We start from the raw sequence: 23,115 nt of genomic DNA on the forward strand, positions 1-23,115 counted from the left end.
AGTAGGAATTACTGTCCCGTTGGTTTATATTTTTTAATTAGACATCAACTCTTGTCTAATCATTGAAAATGTGTCACCGGTAATACCGGTGTCGAGTCATGAGTTTATTATTCGTGGAAATTCCACATCACAGTGGCAACCACAGTCTACTTCCTGTCGGACCGTAAGAGTAGAGAGGAATTGTGATGCGTTGGCAGGTGGTTGTAGGATCTTATCTTACCAGGTCAGACTCCGCCCCCTCTTCACCAGACTCCTCAGTCTCCAGCTCCCCACCCAGCTCCGCCTGAAAACACAACACACCATCAGGCTTCTGGGAACATTTAGAATTGATTTAAAAAAAAAAAAAAAAGGTCCTTCTCCTTATATGCAAAGTACTAAATGGAACAGGAACAAGCTACATTGTTAGCTACTAGGGGTGGGAATCGCCAGAGACCTCACGATACGATAGTATCGCGATACTAAATATATCGCGATACGCTGAGTATTGCGATTTTTTTTTTAATCATATTTTATTACCTTTTTTCAACTGCAAAGTAAGACTTTGTCAACATGTTTTATCTAATAAAATAAAGTTCAGTCTGTTCATCTCACTTCAATCATTTTTATGTAAACACTGTAATCTGTGTTGCATGTACCTGACAAACTGAACTGTTTGTATTACAGTCATATTCCAATTTAACTGAATGCACATGTGTGTGTGTGTGTGTGTGTGTGCACTACTGTAATATTACAGGTATTGAAATGAACAATGAAACTTCCTTAAAAAAAAAGAAAAAATTATAATTTATGAATAATTAAATATCGATACTTGGCGTCCCTGTATAGATACAGTATCGCCACGCAAAGTATCGCGATACTACTACGTATGGATTTCCCCCCCTCACCCCTATTAGCTACAAGCTACAAGCCAATTCTCTCTTCAACTATGTGGCCCCAAGAACATTAGGATAATCTACTACTAGTTGATTGAAGGTTCCCAACCATAGCCAAAAGATGCACCAAAGCTATGGAACACCCTACCTATAGACATTCGGGAGGCTAGATCACTCAATATTTTCATAAGTAAGCTAAAGATATATACCTCTTCACGTTAGCCTTTTAATACCCTCTGCCACTTAGAATCATTACAACTACACTATGATTATTGTACTGTAAATTAGAGCCATTTTATTTCATGCATCGCTTTTATTTAGTAAATTCTCTGCTCATTTTATGCCCGTCTATATTTATGCCAAAACTATGCTCATTTTATGCCCATGTCTATATTTTATGTCTACATTACTGCTGTGAAGCGCTCTGGCCAGCAATTATTGTATGAAAGGTGCTATACAAATAAAGTTTATTATTATTATTATTATTATTATTATTATTATTACTTAATAAGACTCTTGCTTCTTGCCCAGCTCTGCCTGAAAACACATCACTTACACTCCATAAACACATCAGACAAGTAGAGTGAACCCATGGTATCTCAACAATGAGGATCAAAACGTTAGAAATAAACATTGGTATCCATTTAACTTTAAAGGCCATTGCTGGGAAATTACCACCATACATCGGAATGTTACTAGATTGGAATTATGGACCTTATCTGACTCGCTCAAATGATTGGGAGAAAGTCAAACTTTAGTTTTAATGCCCCAGCTTCTTGGAATGATTTTAAACTCTTGCCAAAATATATCCCACTATCCTATTAAAACATGATTACAAATGGCGGCACGGTGGTACAGTGGTTAGCACTGCTGCCTCACAGCAAGAAGGTTCTGTGTTCGCGTGAGTTTCCTCCAGGTACTCTGGTTTCCTCCCACACCATAAAGACATGCATGGTAGGCAGGGACTACAGGTGAAAACTAGCTCATTGGCTAATTCCAATCATTTTCGAGATGGCCAAATGATTGATGGAGCTAGAGCCACGGGAGTCGCGGGTGGCAATACAAATGTTTTTAAAGTCTGCCGTTAGCCCCTTTCGTGACTGCGGTGTGCAAGCCTGGGGCTCTAGTGACCGCAGTGACTCTCAGCTGTGCCGCGACCAGTTTAAAAAGAAACTACCAAGCGTGATCGGGGGGCTGGGGGTGGGTCAAAAATATATCAGATATGAATTTCAAAGATACCCAGCGTACAATATGGGTTTAACACAGCTTTACAGTGGGGTCTGGAAGCTCGGAGATGCTAATAAACAGTTTAAAACATTGTTACAAAACGAGTGGTTTTCACAGAGCGAGCCGTGTATTTCCGCCATTGGTGTCACCGCGCATGCGCACCAGGCAGCCAAATGCCCGATTGAAATCTCCCAAGAGGCAGAGAGGGTCAGCCTCATTCTGCTTTCTTGACGAAAATATGCGATCCACTGATTAGATCCATATCGAGTTGATTTGAGTATAGTACGACAAACGGCACAAAGCACAGATAGCGGAGAGCGAGGGAAAGGACTTACTACTAATACCTAATAAAACAAGGCACAATTACTTTTGCACGTATACAATACGTGTGTGCTCGCATGCTGAGGCTGCCTCACTAAGCCTTTCTCCACGCATTTATTTATCCACTCTGGTTGGATGGTGTATTGTACTTGTGTTGTATAATAACTGTAACTGAGGGGTACAATTCCCTGACTGTATTGAGAGTATGGTATTATTAAACCACTACTTAGTTATGTACTTTAATTACTGGCCATACAGTACACGGTATATCTGGTGAACACCCACACAAGAATACGGCTTAACAAAGAAAGTTATATTTAGAAGTATTTATTATCAGAGCAGCAACAATAGGTTACAATATTGAGAATTATGAATTGCGCTTATATGGCGAAGAACACTTAAGTAGGTCAAGAGCGTAAGTCCATGAGCATAATAAGATGGGTATAACTACGCCACCTGTAGCATAAGAATTACATAAGGCACACTCGTAGTCAGCTGGAGATACTAAGGGGTTCCCTCCGGTTGTAAGCCAGCAGGGTAGAAGAATGTTCGGGAGCAAAGTCTGGGTCAACGAGGAATAAACAAGCTCCAGCTACGGGAGGCGGTACATATACTCCCCTCGATCGGCAGACAAAGCAGCAGCTATAATCCAAGTATGCGCGACAGCATGGATGAAGGCCAGCCAGCCTCTTCCTAGAGACGGGCTCGAGTGATGCTCCTCACGGGTAGATCCCACACAGCAGTGGGGTAGACGGTTCTCTGCTCCAGCAGCCACAGTACCAAAGCAATATAATCCAGCCGGAAAAGGCTCTGCATTCGCCGGTGTAGATTCTCCTGTGCACGGTACTTCACATTTAACTAGGTCGAACTTGACGTTATTTCACTAAGCTCTGACACTTTTACTATCCTATTCGCACGCGGTTCTAAGTGCTCTATTTAGACGCAAGGTTGCTCACTTCACTTGGTCGTTGACTCGTGGTGAAGGCTTTAACGTAATGAACTCAACTAGACGTTACTTTGAACGAATGATGAACTGAATGAACTGATACTTTGAACGAAGTGCTGCTGTTTCCACCTGCGCCGTATTTATACGTAAGGTGAATAATCTAGTGCCAACCTCAGTTCTGTCTCGTATTACTGCGCAAACCTGGACATGTTGAGACATGTCTTGGCGGTGGCTTTGAACTCGCCATTGGGGGTATGGTCGTTGGCGCCTAGGGGTCGCTGTCCAATAGGAGAACGAATATTATGGTCTGGCTTGTACCTAGGTAAAGGGATATTCCGTGTATATATACAAAGAATATACAAGGGATATCAGACGATATACAAATATTATACAAGGGATATCAAGCAATAAATATATATATATTTGGTTTAATCTGACCCTTTGTAACAGGCGGCTCCTAATTAGTCCGCACCTAATTAGATAAAGCAAAGATAGATTAACCGTCTTGTCAACTACTCAATGTCCGTTGTGGGGAGTAGGGCAATTCACAAAGTCAGTGGGTCATGATCGTCAGCAAGGGAGTCAGGGAGCCTTGGCAACTCTATCAGCCTCGCCACGGGTCGGGTGTATGTCCGTCCCTGGACGAGAACGTCTGCCGCTCTGACCTTTCCGTCGGCGCCAGTGATCACTTTGCTTACGCGGCCGGCCGGCCACGCAGCTCGGGGTAGTGACTGGTCTATGATCATGACGATTGTGTCCACTTTTAAGTTGTCCCTGTCCTTGACCGGATTCTGACGGGCTGGACGGGATGGAGGGGGGCTTAGGAGGAAGCGGGCCTGAGACTGGTTGATCTGTGCTTGGCTGTGCCTCCACATCCTCAGTCTGTTCCTCTTGTTTGGTCTGTACCCCGTCTGAGGAGGGGCCGGTTCCGGCCGCCCCATCAAGGAGTCGCTTGGGGTGCTGGGTTCGAGGTCAGCTACGTCTGGAGCGCAGCTGAGGGGGGTGGAGTTCCGAACTCCCTCTTGTGCCCACGGTTCTCTCACAGGCCTCTCGCCTAATGTCAATAGCCTCTCAACGGGCTGTTCGAGAGAGTGGCCGGTGTCGCTCACCTTTGTGTGCAGGCAGCGTGTAGACGTGGGTTTACTGTCAAGTCCGTAGAGGGGGCCCTGGAACGTCCACCCCAGTCGGGTCTGAACCGCGACTGGGCATCCTTTGGGTCCGATGTGGGCCGCCTCAATTGGGAGAATGAGGTCCGCGTGGTCGGAGCCTATGAGCAGGGTCGGTGTGGCGCCGTCGATAAGCGGTATAGGTAGTCTGCGTAGGTGCACGTACTTCGCCATCAGCTGTGGGATGGGGTAGGTGTACTGTGACAGGCCTATGTCGTGGCTGGTGAAGACGTTGGTAATACTATACTGCTTCTCGGGCTGGTCCACCGCTGCTATCTTGAAGGAGACATCTTCACCCTTTATGGTCTTCTGGTCTCTTCTGATGGTACGTATTGTCATTGTTCCTTTGGCACCCCGCAGACCCAACTGGGCTGCGGCGGAAGCGAGGAGGAGAGTCTTTTCAGACCCATCTAGGACGGCGTAAGTGTCCAGGACCTTGTCCTCGTAGCTCAGGAGCACTCTGACCACTTTGATGAGCACTCGGGGGGTCCCGCTATGCTGGTCTATATGGAGCACTCCTGTTGGTCGGTTGCCTTGGATCTTCTGGAGTGGTGCCGACTCGCGGTCGTCCGAGTAGCACCGTGACTCCCAGTGTCTGCTGTAGCAGTCGGTACACCAGGGGGCGGTCTGGTGGATCTTCGGTACTGGTGCCACCGCCTCGGCCTGGTACATTACCGTGACGGGCCCACTTTGTTGTCCTGGCGGACGCCTGTTGATGTCATGCAGGACCTTCCAAGTGGGCGCCGCCGCACCTGCTGCACTTCTTCTTCAAACGGCACTCAGCTGCCATATGGCTGCGCGCGCAGCGGAAGCAGCGGCGGTGGTCTTTGATCCACTGACTCACCTCGTCCGTGGTCAGCTTCTTGAAATTGTCACATTGATACAGCCGATGTTCCCCTTCACAGTACTGGCATTCAATCTTCCACTCCTCTTTCGTCGAGGGGGTGTTGTGGTTCTTGTGCTGCGGTACTGATTCGGCTTGGTGCATAACGGTCACCGACCGGCGGTTATCGTCAGATCTCCAAGGTCCATCTCTTGGGCTTGGTCCACTCCACACGAACGTATCCAGTCGTAGGCTGCTGACTTCTCTCGCGAGGAAGTCGGCCAGGTCTAGGAGGGATGGCTCGGGACCGTCGGGATCACGGTGGTCTCTTTGCCGCCTGAAGCGCTCTTGTCGGGCTGGAGGAAGCTTCTCTAATATCCGTTCTACATTAGAGTTAGCATACAGTTCATGTATCCCCTTTTCCCTTTGGGACCCCAGCATCCCTACCAGGGATTGTACCTTGATAGAGAGGTCATCCAATGCTCTATGGTCTTTGGCTGGGGGGAGGCGGTCGATATCTCTTATTTCTTGTATCACGTAGTCCCATATGCGTCCATAACGCTGGTCGAGGGCCACTAGAGCCGCGGAGTATGGGGTACTTGAGTTGGAATATGCCAGCGCTATATTATGCGCTCTGGGCACCTTGAGGTGCTTGAGGAGGATGGCATATTTGTACGACTCATCGGGGACGTCGGACATCATAGTCTCCAAGCACATCCGTAATTCCGTGTACTGTGCTCTGTCCTCGTGCGTAAAGTCTGGGAACGTCGGTGTGCCAAGGTACGATGCCATGGATGGCTGGCACATTGGTGAGCGTAGGGGAAGAGACCTCCTGGGCGAGTCTCCCCGTACGTGTTGTCGTGGGTTGGTACTTGGTGGGTACCAGGGGCCAGGTACCCAGGTGCTGTTCCTCGGTGCTGACTGTACGTCAAACTCACCCGTGAGTTGGGTCGGGGGTTTGTAGTGCAGTGGCTCGGGGCTGACGTCGGGGCTGTACTGGGCCTCCTGGTCCAGAGTACGTTGCTGCTGGTCGGCTTGACATTCCTCCTCTTCCTCTTCCTCTTCTAGGTCCTGGAGTCTTCTAGTCAGTCTCTCGGCGACGTAGGCCGGTTCTTCCCGGTGGCTGGGTCTCGTATGGACCGGTCGGGGAGGGGGGTCGGAGACGTAGACAGGATCCTCTTGTTGACCGGGTCCCGGGTCGCTTCGTCGGGTAGGGGAATGTGCCCTAGACCCTTGTCGTGATGATCTCCGGGAGCTCCGTGCGGAGAGAGGGGGTGTCGCCATGGCAATTAATTGTTCTATCATCTGCGCCTGCAGCCGGTCGCGCTCTGCTTCGCGCTGGGCATGGGCGGCGTCGCGCTCTGCTTCGCGCTGGGCATTGGCGGCGTCGCGCTGTGCATTGGCGGCGTCACGCTGTGCTTCGCGCTGGGTATTGGCGGCGGCGCGGTGCATTGGCGGCGTCGCGCTGTGCATTGGCGCTGGCATGGGCGGCGTCGCGCTGTGCATTGGCGGCGGCGCGCTGTGCATCGGCGCTGGCATGGGCGGCGTCGCGCTGTGCATTGGCGGCGGCGCGCTGTGCATCGGCGCGGCCTCTTTCAATGTTCTCTTCCGTCTGAAGGCGTCTGGTCTCCAGTCTTATGCAGTCGTCTTCACTCCTTTGTTGCGCCTGGAAGCGCTCTCGCTCGGTTGCAGAGTGTTCGCGTTCACTAAGGGCTTGCGCTTGGAGTTGCGCGTGAAGGCGCTCTCGTTGGTCTGCAGATTGTTCGCGCTTGCTCGTCTGTTGAGCCTGGAGGCGCTCTCTTTCCATGGTAGAGTGTTCGCGCTCACTAAGCGTCTTTGCTTGAAGTCGATCGCGTTCGGTGGAGGCTGTCAGAGTGGCGATGAAGGCCTGCGCCAGCATCTGGTCCGCCTCGCTGGGGGATGACACTGACGGAGGTGATCGGCTTCCGACAGGGCTTGTTGGAGATCTGTTCTCCTGGCGCGCTCCGAGGTCCATCTCCTGGGCGCGCTTCTCTTCTCTTGGTTGTGTGTCGGGTTCTGTCCCCGGAGCGCTTTCTTTATCCTGGAGCTCTCCGGGGACTCTCCCGGTGACGTTGTCTGGAGGTATAGTCTGGTCATGTCCCACCTGGTCCCCCCCGTGAGCTGAGTCAGTTTGGTCTGAATCCACTGGGGTCTCTACTGGTCGGGTCGCTTGGTCGATAGGATTTGACATGCTTTGACTATCCGCTTTATCCGCATTTAACGTCCATTTAAAGCTAGGTATTAGACTGACAGCGTATTCCTCCAGATAGGTGGCTGACGTTTGCGCTGCGGGCGTTCTAGCTTGGGAGAGCCGCTTGGGGAGTGTTCACCGCTGGCCATGGTTAATATCAATATTATATTAGATATTACACTGATACCCTCCGGCTCGAAGGACCAATTGTAACTGAGGGGTACAATTCCCTGACTGTATTGAGAGTATGGTATTATTAAACCACTACTTAGTTATGTACTTTAATTACTGGCCATACAGTACATGAATATATATGGTGAACACCCACACAAGAATACGGCAATGACACATAAAGTTCTATTTAGAGGGTATTTATTATTATCAGAGCAAGCAACGTTAGGTTACAGATTGAGAATTATACTCGCGCTTGTAAGGCGAAGAACACACGTAAAGTAGGTCAAGAGCGTAAGTCAATGAGAATAGTAAGATGGGTCTAAACTGACGCCACCTGTGGCATAGCAATTACATAAGGCACACTAGTACCAGCTGGAGACACTGGGGGGTTCCCTCCGGGTGTAAGGCCGGCAGGGTAGAGGAATGTTCGGGTGCAAAGTCTGGGTCAACGAGGAATAACGAGGTTCCAGATATAGGAACCAGTGCAGTACTCCCTTGATCGGTAGACAAAGCAACAGCTATAATCCAGTATGCTCGAGTGATGCTCCTCACGGGGGGTAGATCCCACACGATAGTGGGGTAGACTGTTCTCTGCTCCAGCAGTCACGGTACCAAAGCAATATAATCCAACCAGAAAAAGGTTCTGCAGTCGCCGACGCTGGTTCTCCTGTGCACTGTACTTCACATTTAACTAGGTCGAACTGGACGTTACTTCACTAAACTCTGACACTTTTACTATCCTATTCGCACATGTTCTAAGTGCTCTATTTTGACGCAAGGTGGCTCACTTCACTTGGTCGTTGACTCGTGGTGAAGGCTTTACTAGTAATGAACGAAGTGCTGCTGTTTACACCTGCGCCGTATTTATACGTAAGTGACAATCTAGTGCCAACCTGGTCACTCTTTGGTTCTGAATCACTACACTGCCAAAGGCATGTTGTAACATGCCCCAAACTCGCCCACTGCACCTGTCTGAGTACGAGACTGCCTGGAGCCTGGGGGGGGGGTGTCCAATAGGAGAGCGCATATTACTCTGGTTTGTACGCAGGTAAAGGGATATTCCGTGTATATACACAAATAATATACAGGGGATATCAAACGATATACAAATATTATACAAGGGATATCAAGCAATAAATATATATATTCGGTTTAATCTGACCCTTTGTAACAGTAATTTTGGTATTCACTCATAGCTTAGCCAAACTAGTTTAATGTATTCATGTTGTGGTATCGCGTTAGTGTGTGCTGCATTTTAAGGTAGAAGTCCGAGGACTTTTTGGGAAACAGTGTTTAGAATGCTTTTGGGGCACCTGAACCTTACCAATGTGCCATTGATTATAGGTAATTTGTGTTATTGGTGTAGTTGTTGAGGCCGTTGATATTAAGGAGGGTGAGGTCCTTTGTTTATTGTTGGCATTTATTCCTCTTTGTGTGTGAATACTTGTGTACTGGGGGATGATGGCTGCCTTTGAGCCAGAGGCGTTATTGGCAGAAGGGGTCATGCTTGTTGGTCTACTCCATTTTAAGAGCCACGGTTGTCTCAGTTGATTGACCATTTGGAACTTGATGTATCGAAAAATGGAACACACACACATGCAATTGACATGCGATTGAGTCTCTGCACTTGACCCATCCCGTCGTCCTTCGCCCCCAAAGGCAGCCAGGAGCAGATAGGGCGTCTGCAAGGTACCGTGCCCCGGGGACCAATCCAAGTGCTCCTGCCCGTCTTCGTCAGGGACGCGACAGCGTTAGCGATCTGTTTTTGTGCATGTTTTTCCATTGGGTTTCTCTTATCGGTGGGGGGGGGGAACCCTTGCGAGCATGGGGAGAACATGCAAACTCCACACAGAAAGGCCTGGGAGATACCCCACCTGGGTACCTGGCAACGCGGAAACCTGGACCCCAAGCGGGAATCGAACCCTGGACCTTCTTGCTGTGAGGCGACAGTGTTAACCACTACACAACATGCCGCACCAACAAAGGGTTGGGGCAGTGGTCATTGCTGGCGAGCATCATCGACTTGCCTGAAATAGCTGCGTTAGGAACCTTTGTGCTGGTTAGAGGTTTTGTTGAGTTTAGAGTTTCCTTATACAGAGTGAGGGTCACAGTGCCACATTGAGGGTGGTGCCCAGTTTACCAGTCCAGGTTGTTAGGCTGCTACGATTTCGGGAAGTAGCATCTTGTTTTGATGACAATTGCTGCCTGATTGTTGAGAACAGCCAGGTGTGCACCGTCCGATAGAGAATTAAGAGCAGCCTGCGTCTCGGGACCTTTCGTTTTAGTTTTGATACTGCCATTTAAAAGTAAAACACAAGCTATGCCCTAATGATAAGAGGCCCATGACGGCCCCCAAACAACATTGCCAAGTTCAACAGACCCATGCCACTTTGATGTGACCTTAGGTATTGACAATGCTGATGCTAGATAGCGACCACATGGCCCCTAATGACCACCACAAGCCACAACATGTAGATCGATAAGCAGTGAGAGCCAGCATAGTATCAAGTGGGCACCTCCGTTTGCCGTTTTTTTAATCAGGTTTTGATTTTAAACCTTTTTTTATTCTTGGAGACATTGAGGTTTACCCTCATTTGCAATGCCATAAAGATACACATAAGGGATACATTTGCATAAATACATAGCACAAAAACACAAGATGAAAAGAGAAGAAAACAAAGAAAAAGATAAAATAAAAAAAACAGCTACATACTGAGGAAGGTAGGTCTGTGATCATGTTTTTAAATTGTCCATAGGATAATGAGTTGAAGATCATTCCAAGAAGCTGGTGCTTCAAACCAAAAAGGCAGACATACCGAGTTAGGCCCACGACACCTCAGGAAGACTCGATAGTTCCATAGAGTCCCAGAACCACCCCCTCCATACTAGCTCTCATTGTCCAGGATACCATGCGGAACATCCTTATGTTATCCTATCCTTCTGTCGAAAACAGAACTATTCCCGATAACAATATCACACATGAAACAGAAACGGAGAAGAAAAGGGATACTCTTACCCTTTGTTTAGTTTGGCCCCCAGCGGATATTATTTCTCCTCAACCAAAATTCACAGACTTGCGTTAAATGCTTCTTTTGATAGCGCCTTTCACAAACTCTGCCCACAAAACCCTCTGCATCCCACAAACTGAAGAAAATGAAAGAACGTTGACCACTATTTTAATCTGAACTACATCAACTATGATGGATGGAGCGGGCTGCTCGCATTGGACCACAAACTGAGCTGACCTGGCTGCGTGGAACACAACACCGGTGAGTCAACTCACAGCAGTTTAGATTTGCATTGCATTGGGTAGTGTCATGTCCATATGAAACACATGGGGCTCAGTTTAAGGTTACAATATCAGACCTTTTAGTTAGCCGTTGAGTCATCTTGAGCATAATTACACTACCCCTAGACAAGAGTATGATTATTTTGACCAACGAAGTCAGCGTAGTTGGTGATATCAGTTTGTTTCCTACCTTCAGAAGAAGCCATCCATAGACTTGAAAATGAGTTTGATTAGATAATCCATCACAGTAAACATTGTCCCAATTTCTTTCCCCCCCTTTGCTAGCTATTTGACGGTGCTGCCGACTTGCTAGCATAATATGAGCTTGCTAGCATTCAGAGACCACCGAGTGGACCAGTGCTAGCATTCAGAGACCACCGAGTGGACCAGTGCTAGCATTCAGAGACCTCCGATTGGACCAGTGCTAGCATTCAGACCTCCGAGTGGACCAGTGCTAGCATTCAGAGACCTCCGAGTGGACCAGTGCTAGCATTCAGAGACCTCCGATTGGACCAGTGCTAGCATTCAGAGACCTCCGATTGGACCAGTGCTAGCATTCAGAGACCTCCGATTGGACCAGTGCTAGCATTCAGAGACCTCCGAGTGGACCAGTGCTAGCATTCAGAGACCTCCGGTTGGAGCAGTGATCAGGTTTTGCTTTGAAGGCCTTCCTAGACATAATTAGGTGAATCTGATAGGTGAGAAGTTTTGTCTAGGCATTATCCTTTTACCACTACACCATCTCTGGATGTAAACAAAGGTTTCTGCCTCCAACCAACCCAATGGGCCAGTCAGCCAATATGGCTGAGGGTGTGACTTGAGTGCATTAGCACCCCTTGAAAAACAAGCAAACTGGCCCCAACCTGAGAGTTAGGCTCAGCCATCCTCTTCATCTCCAGGGCTGAACCGACACCTTCATCTCTAGGCTGCTGCTGCCCCTCCCCTTCCTCAGACTCCTCTCCATCCTCCGACTCGTCTTCTTCAGATTCATTCTCTGCTCTCTCCCCATTCACATGTGCCTCCTGTTTAGGCTATGATGAGAAAGAAGAGCGATGATGATTTTTACATAAACATGCAACATGATGGCCATTGTTCTAATACGAAATGGTTTTGCCAAGTGACATTATCATAGTATTATCTCAGTGTATATATTTTTTTGCCATTCATCTTTTTCTCCCATCCCCCAATGTAGTTGTTATGCTAATTGTTGTGAAGGATCAGATTAAACCGAATATGTATATTTATTTATATATATATATTTAATTGTATTTGTATATCGTTTGATATCCCCTGTATATTCCTTGTACAATATGCATTGAATATCCCCGTTTCTACTAAACAGCCCATAATAGTTTCATTCTACCATTGGACGAGAACCTGGCGCCAGGTTGCCATACCCCTAGGTTCAAGTTCAATCGTGCCGCCTAACATGTCGAGGCAACCCCCGGTTCCGCGCAGTAATATGCCGGGCGAAATACGTGTGGTACTATTTGTTCATAGCGCATATATATATGGCGCTCGTAAAGTAGAACTTTCTTTTAGTCCAGTTCTTTACCCTCCAACAGAGTGACAGACGCAAAAGCCTCCCCACGAAGCACGTGCGGTGTAGTAAGGCCTACTTGGCCCAGAATAGGCATTGAGATATCGTGTAGATTAATAGTTGAATGGTCATAGTTTGGCACCATACCGTCGAGTTGGACGTATTCTATTAAGCTAATAATAGTCTATTTATGTATGGTGCATCGTTCGGTTCGAGTTCTACAGTTATCAGTACCCCCATCGTTCCTGACGTTATCTGGACGCTTATCCAGGCTGGTCAGACCCCTAGTGGTGATTGCATCCGAGGAGCTCCGGGTCAAGAGCGACTGGACCTGTATATTGGATTACTCTACCCGACGACGGCGAGCCTTCCACGGCTCTTGGATTATGCTTTATGTGCTTTGATTATTCCATGGATAAAGGCCAACACTGTCGAGTGTTGGAATTACCCCCCGGAGAGGACTACAGGTGAGGCGGCGCTCTACACGTGAGGTCGCACCACGTCTCTCCGTTGTGGACCGGCAGATACCGTTCCACAGAGGGTCCAGCTGTATTCGTCTGCGGCCCGAGGTTCTGTGGGCACTGGGTCTAAGACTTTGGATTCTCCCAAGACACCGTCGGCCAGATGGGATACCGCCAGCGACTTCTCTAACCCCCCCCTCCTACTGTCTTACAACCAGCGGGACCCCCCCCCCCCTTAGTGTATCCAGCTATAATCATTTAAGTACTATCGCTATCGTTTCCTAAATATTCCAGGTTGTATACTTACTCCCTGCGCAACCAGAGATTGGACATTCAATGTTGATTTACCTACGAATACTCATTTGCCATAAAAGTGCATACTCAACATTTCAAATCATAAATGTAATTAAGTGAATGTTGTATACACCCTTTGCTGTATTAAATATTCGATTTGGTCCATTTGTGTTGGTTCGTTTCATCAGGTGGGAAAGTGTTCATCATACTTATATCTTGTACTGGGTGGCCAGAAGTTAAAGTACATGAGGTAGTGGTATTACATATCATATCTAACAATACAGTCAGGGAATTGTACCCCTCAGCTACACTAATTGTTCCCCAGGTCACTGCGCTGCCCTACTGTTGGTCTGGGGAGGGTGTAGACTACCACATGCCTCCTCAGATACATGTGGAGTCGCCAGCCGCTTCCTTTCACCTAAACAGCTAGGAGTTTTCACTGGAAGAGAACGTACCATGCATGGGGGTTCACGCTGCCCCAGATCACCTCCCTGCTAAACAGGCACCCCGACCGACCAGTGGGAGTCGCGATTGCAACGACCAAGACTCACCCCCCCCCCCCCCGAACATTGCTAATTGTATTCATAGGGACAACAGACCATGGTACCGCTGACACCGGACTCTGCAATGGTAGGAGAGTGCTTAGATCTCTACACTACCTGGCCACACCATTATTTCAGTTTTTAACCTCTTAACACTTTCCGTGCCGGAGCTCGGTGCCCCGGAACCTCCTTGAATGCCGTGACCCACTTCAATGTTAGCATTAAAAACGCCTAATCTATGTTTTAAATTATGGCTATGTGTCTAATCTGCCCGTCGCTTATCAATGACTCGTTTTCCAGTCAACATTGTCGAAGCGGATTGTTTTTTTATCGGTTAATTTTCGTTTTATAGCATTTTGAAAAGCCCTCGTTTTCAAGGAAAATATAAAGATTCCATGATAAGACATTTACTGGAATATTCTAGAATACACAAAATCGTTGTAATTTTTCGGCCTATTTATGAATCGTTTTCAAATAAACGCTAGATTATCGATAGTATATGTGTACGTATGCACGCTATAGAGGCGATCTGAAAAATCGATTCTCTTATTTCCTCATCAGCGATCGCGCACATACAGACACATCACACATAGGGCAAACACTGAGATCTCAGCGAATACAACTCTGATTATCCCAAGACTGGTAAAATAGATTCCTTATCTCAGATCAGATGTTCTCCAAAAAGATCATTCCAATTCCTGATCGCCATTCCAAATATCGATCACACTTATTGATTGAGTATTGGCTGCTGTAAATATATATTCCAGGCTGATTCCCGTCCCGCGATGACTTCCATGTTGATCAGACTTATTGCCAGCACAAGGAACCAGCTGGCTCCGCCCCTACATATCTACAGATCCCAGTTACACAGGGATAGACGATAGGGGGCGCTCTTTTCCATTCTGAGCTCCTGTAGGGGCTGCTGTACCAACGGGAGACTCGGTTGATGAAATATGATTTCAGATTGCTAATAAAACAATATTTGTCGTCATCGGCACTCAGTGGGGGGGCTAATAAAACGAGTTATGTCGTCCGTGGCACTGAAAGTGTTAAGCCAGAGACATATTTTCAAACAATTTGCCTAAAAGTACATATCTAAGTAAATGGAAGATTGCTCCACTTCTATAAGGTTAGCATGTTCTACAAGGTTGTATCTAGTGACATCTATGTACCTCAGGGAATGTATTCCCAGTGTCAGAAATATTGTGACTGTTACTATGCTTGAGTAAATTGTAATGAAACAAAGGAGAATATAAATTATAATAATTTTTTCGCCATTTTTGATGGTGAATAACACCATGCCAACATTGACCAGATGTGAAAGATTGCCACTGAGCTCATTCAGCACCTTCTTGAGATCAAGTGTACAAAGAATATAAGCAAATGAATAAAGGGCAGATGATTTACATGGGTTTTTGTAGCTAAGTACTGAATTTTGCCATCCAGACACATGCTATTTTAAATATGAATATAGAATATCAGGCCTATAAATTACCTTATTATGGCCAAGCCATACATCTATGGATCGGGCCAAATCTCCTCTTTCCAATGGCAGAGTTAAATCTGGATTTAGTACCACCAGGCGCCCGTTACAGGGCAGCAAAGACGTTTTTTTTTATTGACATTAGGTAAAAAAACAAACATTGTATTTCATGGAAATAACGTTCAGGTTTGTTCAACCCGTGAGATATAATCACAAAACACTTAAGTCCTCGGTAAACAAACGTAGTGCTGAAAATATACACTTTGACTGCTGTTTTGATAGGGTTAGGGTCTTTTACTCTTGGCTACATTTGAAAAAGAAACGCAACATTAATTAATACGGACTGTATTGATCTATTTATGACGTGATATTAATTCCGGCCCAGTACCGGGCCCGTCGGGCTATAGGGGTTAAGGATAAATATGGATGTACATAGCGCCGAATGTTTATATGTTACGTTGTCGACCACCTATAGAATGTACTGCGCTGTCCAGCGAGGTCCTGCTACCTTTGTACAATGTGTAGCAATATATAGACCATGGTATGGGTTCTTACCTATCTCGATGTGATTTATCTAGAGATATCTACCGCACAAATTTTAGGTGTTAATGAAGCCAGCATAGCAATCTGGTTAGCTGTGGTGGAGAAGATAAAGGGAAGCATATGAACTTGTAATTTCTGATGTTAAATGGAATAGTGGATGTATAGTCCAAGAGGGGGTCCTGAGGGGGGGGGGGGGGTGGAGGGGGAGGGAAGGGGAAGGAAAGAGCAAGGAAGAGCGAGTAAGAGCACATGTATTGTATTGTATTTATTATTTTTGTCTTTTAATCTACATTTATTTTGATTTAATTACTGGACTGTCATTATTGTTATTATTATTTCTGTCATTGTCCTGTGATTTATCATAGATTTTTACTGTTACTGTATTGTTTGTCTAGTTTTATGTTAAAAAAGGGAAAATAAAAAACATTTGTTCAAAAAGACTATGGTGCTGCACCAATGCCCCCCCCCCCCCCCCCCCCCCCCGATGACAAATTCCAATATATTTATTTTACTTGGCTAATAAAAGTGATTTAGATTCTAAAAAGACCAAGACCTGTGGACTCTCAGCGGACTTCTGCATCTCCTTGAACATCTCCAGCATGGTGCGCTGCTTCAACACTTTGGTCTTCTTCTTGGGGACCAGGCTGTACGTTCCCATCCGCCTCTTCTTCTTACGAGATGACAATACTCCTGAAGAAGAGGCTTAGGTAAGTCTTAAAATCAGAAGATGAGAAGGAAACAAGCACATTTACTTCTGGACACTGGCATGTTTCCACCGGTTTCCATCCGCCCAAGTGTGTGTCACCATTTAGGAATATTTCCACTTGACGGTCTTAATGGTTGAGAAGTCATTATGCACCCGTTTCCACCAGAAAGTGCTTAAAATAGCTCCAATTATATGTAGAGTGATGCGTAAAGAACACAGAAAGTGGCTGTCAAATCTCTTAACACTATCCAGTGAGGTCCAACTATCCCTGTACAATGTGCATTGGTCAGGAGACATTTAGAAATGTTTCCACTTGACTTGTCATAATGGTTGAGGTTGACTGGTTACCGGCACGTACAATCATTGGGTTATTTTTGAGTCTGGCCGGTCCTTGTGGACTTGTTACCACCAGAGAGCAGTTTGCCATTGTATTTACAAGTTTGTCACATCATATCCACCAGCAGAAAGGCCAGGAGACAGAAATACTGTGTGGCCCTTGTATCACCAATTTATTTAGCAACTTGCGTTTTCACTCCTCAAAACCCCATTTACATCATAATTTATCACAATAACTTCACCACATCAATTGAAACAGTCCATTTACAGAAGATTATTGTTTTTTTTACTTAGCTTTGGGTCAAACCAATCTGGGTCAGTGGAAACAAGGCTACTAACTGGTGCACGTAATAAACTGTTCCCATTCAATGATTAACGTCACGCATGAGCAAAACCGTGTCTCGAGTATCTAGTGTGCATCTGTTCAAGATTCTCATTCTCATCAACGGATCAATGTGACTTCTAACCTTGCTGGAGCTTGGCTGGCACTGGAGTCGGGAATGGGGCTGGAGTCACAGCTGGGACTGGAACTGAAGCTGAGGTTGTAGTCACAGCTGGAACAGGAGCTGGGGGTGGAGTGGGAGCCGTGGATGGGACTGGAGCTGAGGCCAGGGGTGGGGGCGGAGTGGGAGCTGGGGATGGGACTGGAGCTGAGGCCAGGGGTGGGGGCGGACTGGGAGCCGTGGATGGGACTGGAGGTGGAGCTGAGGCCGGGGCTGAGGCCGGGGGTGTGGGTGGAATAGTAGATGAGGCTGGAGCCATGGATGGGGCTGGAGCTGAGGCTGGGGGTGGAGTGGGAGCCATGGATGGGGCTGGTAATGGGGCTGGAGTGGGAGCCATGGATGGGGCTGGGAATGGGGCTGGAGCGGGAGCCATGGATGGTGCTGGGGATGGGGCTGGAGCGGGAGCCATGGATGGTGCTGGGGATGGTGCTGGGGATGGGGCTGGGGATGGGGCTGGGGATGGGGCTGGGGATGGGGCTGGGGATGGGGCTGAGGATGGGGCTGAGGATGGTGCTGGGGATGGGGCTGAGGATGGGGCTGAGGATGGGGCTGAGGATGGGGCTGGAGCTGAGGCTGGGGGTGGACCCGGCACATCAGTTAGGCTCTGAGGTAGCTGGTTCTGGGAGGGAAAAGCCGTCTCCCTCTCGGGTGAAACACGACTCTCCCTTCTCAAACTGTTTGCTTCTCTCAGTTCTCTGTTTAGAAGCTGTAAATGACAAAATACAAAAAAAAAGGAAAAACATTACAATCGTTAGGCTCCTGCTAAAATCAACTCCTCTAAATGCCCCTTCTGCGACTCATTTCATCCACCTCCGGTCTCTTTAGCAATTGGTTACCTTCTGTGCTGGACTGACGGCGGGTCTGGACATGGTCTTCCGTGCTCTGTGTATGGTGATGAGCGGCGGAGTGGGGGCGGGAGAGGGCACCGTGCCATTGTTAGTCTCCGTCTCCGACGTCCCCGGTCCCGACGTGGTCGCGGCACCGGGGTCAGTCCTTAGTCCGCCCGGGCTCTGGGAGCCACCGGCCGCCGAGGGAGGGGACGTTTTGGCCACATGTCCCGCCATCGCGGAGCCTATAGGCAACCAGTAAGTCCTGTGTGGCGCGGCCAGCGACCCAGACCCCACCGAGGGACCTCCATCCTGCTGCTGCTGCTGCTGGTTACCGAGAGTTAATCCGTTGCTCCCCATAAGAGAACCGTGCGGCGGCTCCGGCTCCGCCATGCCATTCTCACTGAGGAGCGGCGACCGGTTGCTGCCCTCCGGATGGCTCCGCGCGGGACTCTTGTGTCCGTTACCGACCTCCGTGCCGTCATAGGTCCCGTTGACCATGGCCTCTGCGCTAGGGGAAGGTGCCAGTCTGGCTGCTGCCTCCTTGTCTCGGTCTGCAAAGCAGAAAAATCAGTTATTCTCTTACAGAGGCCTCGTTAGTTCTGCAAAGACTATAGTCTCCTGAAGTCATTCTTAGGCGCTTAAGGTCATTTACATGTATCAATACAGGAAGCCAAGCCATGAATGCTCTCTGTTCTTACCGGCTCGCTCTTCTCTTTCACTGGCCGACTCCATTCCTTCTTCCCCCGTGGGCTCCCCTTTACCCACACTTCCCTTGGCCAGACCGGTGGGCTGATGGAACAAAGAACAATGATGCAATTTAGTCACAACAACCAAATAATTTGGAGGCTCGTACGAGTAGGGCTGGGTATCGCTTGAAGGTTTTTCGATAACGATATCTGGGATTCGATAGTTCAGTTCAGTTATTTTTTATTTCGGGCTTTGGACACATAACAATGGTCATTCCATAAATCGCCAAAGTTTTACCAGCTGCTATTGCAGCATTGTCCAATTGTCCGAAAAGGGCTAGGGAGAAGCACTAGGCTTGTCGGGCCCTACCCCTGAAGACTTACGTTTAGTTTTTGATTTGTTTTTTCATTTACATACATACATAGTACATACATATAGTACACATTACAGTATAGTATACCTGCAGTATATAATAGTATATATAATAGTATATAGTACATAAGTGCATACAGCACATATATAATGTGATATGAGATATATAGTACATGATATATACAATATAATATAGTACCATAATATAATAGTATATACTGCAAATATAGTTCAATATAATATACAAATGAATTATAATGATTATATAATGTAATATGATATAACGTACAATACAGTATCATACGTATTTTTTATTTATTAATATGAAATTAAAGCTCTTTTTCCCTTCTGTACCTATCAAATAGATTTTTGTTTAGTCTAGATTTTAATTGATTTATGTTTTCACAATATTTTAGTAGTCAAGCAGACTCGGGAACAACAGCTTCTTTCCCTCAGCTGTCATCTCCCTGTACTCTGTGCCATGATGACAGCCCTCCCCCTTATTGCCTATACCCTAGGCTTTGTTAGCCATTGTTACGTATTACTTTCACATGGTGGAGGGATACTTACTGTCTGTGGTGCATATTCACATTGTGTTTAAGTGTGCTGTCACTAATTGGTGGTCTGTGATTGACACTGTTTTCTTCCTGTTTTTGTTTTCCATGTAATTAAAATTGCCGTTCTTGTAATTGTCCCAGGTGTGGTGATGAGGCACCACGCCCTACAAAGCAGAGCAGAGTGCAGGCTGCAGTGTCTCCCACTTCACAAGAGATCTCAGCTCTCCAGAGTCTCACCTGCTCTCACTGCTTCCCTGTCTATTTTTGCTGTTTGTTCTCTTTTGCCTATGTGCATTAGTTTTTGTTATTGAACTTTGGAGTCTGGAACACCCAGCTCCCACTCTTTTTGTCCATTTAGATAGCTGTTCAAATAAATATTGTTATTTTTGATAAACTCTTGTCCAGTGTCCTGTGTCCAACACTTTACATTCAAGGCCTACATGAGCCATATTTTAGGCTTGAATGTAACATAGGGGCTCGAGCCGGTCTTCAAACAGGTGAGTATGCTCTTAATTTATAATTTGATTTGACTACTGGTATGCTTTAAAATATTTAGTTTAGTGGACACCACAGGTAGGTAATTTCATTGTTTTCTGGCTGTTGTTAGCTTCCTGTGTACCACTTAACCCTGGGGCGGTCATTGAAAGGATTAGTACCATATACTTGACGGGTGTATGGTCGATATGATCTTTGGCTGGTAGCAGGTGTGGTTGAAGAAAGCTAGGTCTACAGTGCATTAGCTTTCAGTATAGGTAGGTTAGGGGGCCGGAGAATATAATTAGTGTGTTAGGACCTGATGTAAGTATTTTTGTTAGATTAGACATGTGGTGGGCCTAGCAGTCCTTCATTGACTGCAGTGTAGGTTTTAGAAGCTATTTGTGAGTCATATCAGATTGTAAGGAGCACCTGTTTGAATTGTTTGGATTTGTTTGTTGAATTTGTTTGTTGAATGTTGCTTGAGTGTAACACAAGAGGTTTTTCCTCATTTTGTTTGTGTTACTGAAGAGCGTTTTTTTTCCAGTATTTTGGGATAAATGTCTATATATATGTATGGCTTAGCACCAGATTTGAGAAGGATGTGGACACGCCGGACAAAAGCACCAAATTTTCGCCACGTGTTCCTCATCATCATAGCTTTCATTTTGGGGTAGGGGCCACGTCATCATGATGGATTTCAAGATGGCCGCCATGTAAAATCAAGGTTCTGCCCATTAATAAATATCTTGGTCCATAGCGGGCTCAATATTTGAGCGAACACAAAGGTATTGGTATCCCTGTAAACTAGAGAAGCTAAGCTTTCTATTGGTATCATTCTCATTAAGCCCAACTGTTGGGAAGGGGGTTTTAATAGGCAATGATTCAAAATTATGTAAAATTTTCGCCTAGAAAAAACTGCCATGCTCATCTTCCAAAAGGTCCCTTGGATATTCACATGAATATATCAGAGTGCACATTGGTTTTATAGGTACCCACAAGCCTCTTCTTTCCAGACATACCCACTTTGTCCAACTTGCATGCTATTTGGGGCAATAATCAAGCAGGTTTGTGCATGTGGTACAAATGTGTCGAACATTCTAACAACTGCCAAAAATTTGAATGTTGGGTTAGGGTTTGTTGTTAGAATGTTGAACATAGAAGATCAATTTGGGTGTCAAACTATACATTTTCTGGGTCAATAAATGTGTTAATGCTATGAAGAATGTCACCAGATGAATATTTGTACCATTCTAACAACATATTTACATAATTTTTTACTTGTTTAACAGTCAGACATGCATGAATCGAATAGACATTTTATTAGGATCACTAGTTACATTTATTATTATTATCATAACTCTTTAGCCCGTATAGGCGTATTTAACTGTTATGGAGATATTTTCGCGGGTCTTGTGCAGTGGTCTCGTGCCCGCGAAAATATCAGAATGTTTCATAAAAGGTCCCGCGGTATACTGGCCAGCTCTCAGTGCGCGTCTCGTGACAGCTGTCGTGGACAGCGTGATAAGGGACATGTTTAAAAAGGCAAAACATAATATAACAGGTAAGTCAAGTGTCATTACTTTAGTTATCAAAGCTGGAATCTCTGGACATAAGCAATAGGGATGGGTACCGTTCACATTTGAACCGACACGGTACCGGTACCTGTGAATCGATACCGGTACCCAACGGTACCTTTTTTCTGTACTTTAGTCTCTAAAAATGTAATCTACCTACCTCAGTCGGAAAAGAAATATCCAAACTTCAAATAACTACACTTTCAACCGTTTTCGGCTTGCCATTGCCCTGACTGCTTTGTTGTTGAATAAAGTCAAATCCTAGGTAAGTGTATTGTAGAGGAGCCAAAGCTATATATTTAGGTTATTGTATTATATGAATGTTTATATGTTTATTTTTATAACCTTACATTGAAACGGCATTAGGAATATTGATTGGATTTAGATAGTCATTGAACCGTATTATTTGTCATAATAGAACCTTCTAGAACATTCTTGATGTCACAGTATGATGTCATAGTCAACCATTCTAGAACATTTGTGATGTCACAGTATGCTGTCATAATGGAACATTCTAGAGCATTCATGATGTCACAGTATGCTGTCATAATCAAACATTCTAGAACATTTGTGTATCTATATATATTCAACAATTCTCGAGTGGCGATGAGATGGAGGGTTCCCCCTCTTGGGGGGGCCCTCCAAGAGAGGAGATGATGTTTGTATTGTGATTGTATGACAAGAGGAGCAGAGAAGAAGGAGACAGAGACGATAGAATTGTGTTTTGAAGATGAGAAGAAGAAGAAGAAGAGTGTAAACTTTCTCAAGTGTGGGCGAAGCAAGAATTGTGGAGGGCAGTAATACGCCACGATGCGTCTACACTGCCGGAAATTCAAATAAGAAGAAGAAGAAGAAGACGAAGAGCTCATTGTGCATCTTGAAACAGTGCTGAGCAGTACTGAACAGAGACTAAACAACATAGATTGAAGCCTGCATCTCTCAACCAAGGTGCCTTGCCGACCGTTTTGCTGTGGAAAGAGCCGGCAAGTTGATTTACGACTTTCAGGTGAGGAGGAATTTTCATGTGTCGAGTCGGCGGTGATTTTGGAGACGGGGAAAACACAGTTTTCTTACCTTGTAGTGACGTGAATATTTAGGAAAATAGCTTTAGGATCACTTCTGTAAAGAAAGACTTCACTGTGGAAGAGAAATAAACCATTTGGATATCTTTGTTTTACAC

General features: G+C 46.1%; 1 protein-coding gene across 2 annotated transcripts in view; it reads right to left on the reverse strand.

Annotated features, from left to right (window-relative positions):
* The window catches only part of ehmt1b (euchromatic histone-lysine N-methyltransferase 1b), an 82,422-nt gene that overhangs the window by 31,615 nt on the left and 27,692 nt on the right, over positions 1 to 23,115 (reverse strand). For both annotated transcript variants that reach the window (XM_084325194.1, XM_084325195.1), the window contains exons 2-7: positions 18,967 to 19,057; positions 18,275 to 18,819; positions 17,403 to 18,144; positions 16,447 to 16,583; positions 11,894 to 12,061; positions 221 to 283 (exon numbers count right to left, since the gene is read on the reverse strand). In XM_084325194.1, coding sequence (XP_084181320.1) covers positions 221 to 283; positions 11,894 to 12,061; positions 16,447 to 16,583; positions 17,403 to 18,144; positions 18,275 to 18,819; positions 18,967 to 19,057 — 1,746 coding nt within the window. The remainder of the gene's footprint in view (positions 1 to 220; positions 284 to 11,893; positions 12,062 to 16,446; positions 16,584 to 17,402; positions 18,145 to 18,274; positions 18,820 to 18,966; positions 19,058 to 23,115) is intronic.

The sequence above is a fragment of the Notolepis coatsorum genome (genome assembly GCF_963971535.1).
Source record: "Notolepis coatsorum genome assembly, chromosome: 11".
NCBI classification, from domain to species: domain Eukaryota; kingdom Metazoa; phylum Chordata; class Actinopteri; order Aulopiformes; family Paralepididae; genus Notolepis; species Notolepis coatsorum.